The 5,878-nt window shown below is 37.7% G+C and overlaps 2 protein-coding genes and 1 long non-coding RNA gene across 3 annotated transcripts in view; 1 reads left to right on the forward strand and 2 right to left on the reverse strand.

The window, feature by feature from the left end:
• LOC117111265 (CAD protein-like) overlaps positions 1-3,482 on the reverse strand; it is a 34,844-nt gene extending 31,362 nt beyond the window's left edge. Inside the window, exon 1 of the mRNA XM_033254178.1 lies at positions 3,096-3,482. Coding sequence (XP_033110069.1) covers positions 3,096-3,183 — 88 coding nt within the window. The 5' untranslated portion in view covers positions 3,184-3,482. The remainder of the gene's footprint in view (positions 1-3,095) is intronic.
• Positions 3,483-3,604: 122 nt separating this feature from the next.
• LOC117111268 (coiled-coil domain-containing protein 25-like) overlaps positions 3,605-5,878 on the forward strand; it is an 8,038-nt gene continuing 5,764 nt past the window's right edge. The window contains exon 1 of the mRNA XM_033254181.1: positions 3,605-3,862. Coding sequence (XP_033110072.1) covers positions 3,838-3,862 — 25 coding nt within the window. The 5' untranslated portion in view covers positions 3,605-3,837. The remainder of the gene's footprint in view (positions 3,863-5,878) is intronic.
• The window catches only part of LOC117111269, a 4,761-nt gene continuing 4,009 nt past the window's right edge, over positions 5,127-5,878 (reverse strand). Inside the window, exon 3 of the long non-coding RNA XR_004445843.1 lies at positions 5,127-5,588. This is a non-coding gene — a long non-coding RNA (uncharacterized LOC117111269). The remainder of the gene's footprint in view (positions 5,589-5,878) is intronic.

Here is a 5,878-nt window from a genome sequence, read left to right on the forward strand (position 1 = left end):
TAATTTTGAACATGTTCAAAATTAGCGCCACGAGTTCAGAGCTGCTACGAGTAGGTAAGAGTCCTCTCCGAGCTTTCCGAATCGTCCTACGAGTTTTTGCCGAGTTTGCCGAGTTAGCAACTCGGCATTCTCTTGTAACTCGTATGCTGAAAAAAACCCTAGTGGGAGAGGGGCTTAAGTAAAGTGCAATAGAAAAAGAACCCCTTTACCATTTCATTTATAGAGAGCACAGGAAAGAGACCAAAGTAGCTAATATATTGCAATCGTGATTGGTCAATCTCTTGAAATGAGGGAAAATCATTCAAGCATCACTGGCGTTAGCTCAGTAGCGTTAGCTAATCTGGGGTCTGCAGGTAGCGTTAATAACGCCAAGGACGTGGCGTAGTGAGTGGCTTTAACAACGCCACTGCCTAGTTCACACACAAAGGCGTACGCTACGCCAGGCTTAAGCCAGCCTTACGCCGTGTGTGTGAACATAGCCTAAGGTAAATGACCTTCCTAAGCTTGGTGTATAACCCATGAAGTTGGGATATTAGTTGCAAGGTATTATTTACACGCAAATCCTATATACAAATTTACAGATGGTAGTACTGCTACAATAGTTTTATTGCATATTATCTGAATTTTAAATGCCTTTAAAATTAAAATTATGCTCGTTTTATAACCGATTTCAAATAAAACATGATGTTTACAGGGCCCTTAGTAAACAGAGCACATTTAAACCTGACTAGTCCGGGTTTAAATAAGGACTTATAACTGTTACCAGAATAGGAAGCTGGCTGGTTTAAGCCGTATAACTTGAATTAGCCTTAGGTGCAGTATTGTTATGCAAATGAGCCAGATAAACACAGTCTGCTCATGCTCAGAAAAACAAAACTTTCCTTAGCCACACTGCTTATCGGCTAGGCGTACATCAGCTAGGCCTAGCTTATCTTATTTTTGTTTGTTACGCACCACTGACTTAGGCTGTTTGTCATCACTCCAAGATGTCTACCGATTCGTGGAAAAGGCGTAGTAAGTAGTAAGTATATGAATAATTTTAATGCACTAGTTAGTTGATAACTTCATTACCCAGTCAGCAACATGCTGAATGGGTTCTGTTTCCGAGCAGTTTCTTCTTTCTTTCTGGCAACATTTTAAAAAGGCTACTAATGGCAAATTACTAGACCGATTTAATTAAAACTTGGTCAGTAGAACAGGTGCCACCTCCCATTTATAATTATGTTGTTCACAACTTGGGGTCAAAGGTCACATAAGGGGCATTAGGGTCAAAACACCAAAAATCGTATAAAAGACTACTTGTCTCACAAATACAGTAACATAGCACAGTCTTGTCAATGGGCACATATGTATTGGCATAAGGTAGCTGGGTCTTTATGGTGTTCAGCGATTTACGATCAAAGGTCATTAAATGGTTATTCTTTTGTTCTCTCTAGTAACATTTCAAAATGCTACTAATGGCAAACCATTGGACCAAATTCAATCAAATTTCATCATTAGGAACCAGCGACACCTCCTACACCCCAGTCTGGGATCAGGGGTCACATAGGGGTCATTGGGGTTAAATTTTCAAAATAGCCCAATTGAGCTCAAATTTACTAGGAATGATCCTTAGGACCTTCTAAACACGAAAAAATACTCTTCACCCCATACTGTATGTCAAAGTTCATGGGATCAGGGGTCACATAGGGGTCATCGGGGATAAATTTTCAAAATAGCCCAATTGAGCTCAAATTTACTAGGAATGATCCTTAGGACCTTCTAAACACGAAAAAATACTCTTCACCCCATACTGTAAGTTCATAGGTCAAAGTTTCAAAATGTTACTAATGGCAAACGATTGAACCGAATTCAATCAAATTTGATCATTAAGAACCAGCGACACCTCCTACACCCCAGTCTGGGATCAGGGGTTACATAGGGGTCATCGGGGTCAAATTTTCAAAATAGCCCAATTGAGTTCGAATTTACCAGGAATGATCGTTAGGACCTTCTAAACATGAAAAACTACTCTTCACCTATATAATAGGTAAAAAATCACAAGGGTCACTATAGTGAAAATTATCAAATATTGCTAATGACCCTACCAAACATGGGGGTGTTCACAAGTTGAGCTTAAAGGTCACAGTGGTTATCTCTTAAAAAATGACTGGGTTCATGTTCTATTGAACATAGTATCTCTAGTTCTAATTTGTTTTTGGGTCTTTTTTCTGCATTTTTATAAGCGGTTAGACATGGCCTAGGCTTGCCTAATCATATCAATTTAAAATCAAATTTGTAGACTTACTTGCCTTATATCTTAACTTGCAGGTGATTTTATTTGTAGACTAGTTTGTTTTTAAGTGTGTAAGTATGACTGGTGATTTGCATGCCAAGTGAAATTATTACCCTTATTTTGCTTTGTTTTACTGTTCCGTAATTCTGCCTAGCCGATACGCAGTGTGGCCATGGTGTGGCTAAGGAAAGTTATGGTTTTCTGAGCATGTGCAGATTGCGCTTATTTGCCTCATTAGCATAACAATACCACACATAAGGCTAATTCAAGAAAGACGGCTTAAACCAGCCAGCTTCCTATCCTGGTAACAGTTAAAAGTCCTTGGTTTAATGTATGTAGTAAGCTCTTTATAACTATATAACTGTAATTACATATTGCAAAAAAATCTAAGGGCCATGTACACCTAATGAAATATTTAATTTTCAATGTTTTAGAAAATGCTATATTGTAATTAAAGATTTGTTTTTTGTCAACAGTGATTCTTAAAGTTAAGTTTACTTTTGGGGTTTCCTGTTATTTTGTGGTTGTTTTTTGATGTTTCCGTTTGAAGTAAATTCTAATGTTTGAGACAAATGAGAAGGAAATGAATTAATGCAAATCGTCAAACATAGAGGAGTGGGACTACAGATAGGCCATTAGCAGACTGGTACCAGTCCCAACCAACAGGTGAGGGTCCTCCTATGAGTGGCTTCCTAATTAACTCTTCTCAGCCACCTGTCTCTCTCTCACTCTCTGTCATTCACTCTACACATTATTGTTCACTTTGTTATAAAAACAATTAACAGTACAAATTATGTATTGAATGAAAAACTAAACTAACCAACTTCACCCGGGCTACTAGTCTCTGCACCAAACATTTTCCCAGGGTAGGCTGATCCATCTTCAAGGTATAGTGTTGCACCTTTCATCGCTGTGATGCTGTTGGACCTTTGAAATTCGCGCGTTTTAATGTTGTGAAATAATTCAGCACGTCACCTGTTTCCCGGTTGATTTTTGTTCACAATGTGGCGCCCAGTAAAATCGCCTCTACTCCTAACAGGTACCTTGAAACAGGCCAAACTTTCGCAAGTTGGTTCACTTACTTTTACCAAATGAAAAGTTAAATGGATAGCTTATAGAGTAAGCGTCTGAGTTTAAATAAAACTGCTTGACCAACAGACTCTATAAAATGAACTAAACAGCACGACGGCCATGCTGTTGTGACTCTCAGGTAGTCTGTAGTCTCTTAATGGACTTTTAGTATGGATTTCACTTTATTTTATTATGATTACACAGTCTGGCGGCTGTACCACAACGGCCGAATATCGCATGGAAGTAAGCCATCATGAGAAAGGTCAACCTTCTCTCTCTTAATGCCGTTCACTCCATGCACTGGTACGCCGAGTGATTTGTGAGTGAAAATGGAAATGGAAAACTAAAGCAGAATTGAATCAGTTTAGGTCTGAGGTGTACGACATTAACAATGTAATTTTAACAATAAACCAACAATTGACAAAATTCTATAAACCAACCAACACTTTACTTCAAGTATTGTGTTAAGACATTATATATATCGCGACGTCATGGTTTACTACTTTACAAGTGCAGGTAAGTACTTGGTTTGTTGAATGTCGAAAGCCATGTGCAGGCCTGCCTAGCACAGGTCCTGCCTACAGGCCTAGGCTACAATAAAGTACTACAGTAGGACTAAGTAAGTGTTGTATGTATTTAGTAAAATAGGCCTAGTAGGACCCGAGATATTAGCACTTAGTAATACCACCATATGGCATAGGCCTAGGTCTAGTTATGTAGTGGAAACAGAGGTCATCTTTTCCAAAAGTTAACTCTGGCCACAAACAACCAACCATCAACAATTCCTTTGTTTTGGTGTGTGTACGCCTAGATCTTGATCTTGATTAGGGAATTGAAAAACTCTTACTACTGCTGGAGTATCTCTCAATGGTTGAGTAAAGGGTGCAAGAGGAGGACTGTCAAAATTTGCAATTTGCTTGCAGAAGGCGACAGGATTGGCAGTTGCTATCGGCACTGCTGCAGTACCAATTTGGCACTGCCACAGTGTGAAAAAAGCTGTTTTGTAATGCTATCGGCACTGCAGTTTTTTTGGCACTGCGGTAGTGCTGATGGAATAGGAGCTTTTTTCGCATTGCGGCAATGCTGATAGAAAACAACAGCTTTTTTTTTTCACACTGTGGCAGTACCGAAAAAGAACAGCAGCTCTTTTCCACTGCGGCAGTGCCAATAGAAAACTCAGCTTTATCGCACTGTGGCAGTGCCGATAGAAAACAGCAGTTTTTGTTCGCACTGCGGCAGTGCCGATAGCCTCAGCCGACAGGAATATCAATCGTGGTAGTAGAGTAAGGGAGGGTTTTCCAGTCTCTGGCCATACAGTATTAGGGAATAGTAAAGTTGTGTATTTTTTCCATCTGTGTAGTTTTATTAATGTGCCTTTTTCATGATGACATATCCATCATATTTTAAAATGTCAAGTGCCCTAACGTCAATGACTTTCGATTCAACTCAGCCTTAACCGACTGGGACCATACCAATTGGCATATCACCAACTGTAGTGCATAACCAATGTTATAAATATTATTATTACTGGTTTCACGAATACACAAAAATACAACACTATAATCTCGATTCCGATCTTTTATTTCCAGACTTGTTCTCAAACGATTACAGTAGAACTGACCACTTTACTCCTCAACATAATGAGGCATAAAAAAGAATGTTGCATAAATTAACATACAAATGCCCAAATTAAAACCAAGCGGGCGAAAACAAATAAAGCAGTGAGTAAACTCCAGAGGGCAGAAAAAATAAAGCAGTGAATAAGAAGCAAATAACAAAAGAACAAATACCACGAACTACTAGTCAACACAGAATAGAATGGAGCATAGCGATTTGATTGAAAATAAATATAAAAATACGAATAAATACGAACTCTCAAAACCAATTACCTTTCTTTAAAAACTGCACATAATTTTGTTTTTCTAAAGGGATGACAAAATGATATATGCAAGATTATTAATTAATATGTCATTAAAATATACCATAAGCAGCAATGTGTTTAGGCTGTGTTCATCCACTGCTGGATGTAACTCTCCAGAAGAAATTTTTCAAGTTTTCTTTCTGTCTGTCTTGTTGCTCTGTTCCATGTTGCTATTTTCATACAGATGTGGTATTTCATTACTCCATCTTCTTTTTTGCCTTCCTCTCCTGCTTTTCCCTGACCAAGGTTGCCAGTCTGTAAGTCTCTTTGTCCATTAGCTTGCATTCTTGTTATGTGACCAGCCCATCTCCACATCATTTCCTTGATCAAGCAACAATTATTTACTTTAAAACTTTTTTTTTATTAACATAAAACCAATTTAAGAAGACATGCCTTCATTAATGCATTTTAGTGTAATTTTTGTCTAATTTTAATGTGTCTAATTATAATAACTAAAACAATTAAAATAAGCATGCTTTCATTCTTTTCTGTGTAATTTCTTTTATTTAATATGTAACATTTGACAGATTCAGTAACATTTTCAAATTGTTTTTATACTGTACAATATAAAAGCTGTAAATTACGATTTAGAAATAAAATAATTTAGAAAC

Source organism: Anneissia japonica, unplaced genomic scaffold (assembly GCF_011630105.1).
Source record: "Anneissia japonica isolate Jap-2015-1 unplaced genomic scaffold, ASM1163010v1 scaffold287797_len360924_cov175, whole genome shotgun sequence".
NCBI classification, from domain to species: domain Eukaryota; kingdom Metazoa; phylum Echinodermata; class Crinoidea; order Comatulida; family Comatulidae; genus Anneissia; species Anneissia japonica.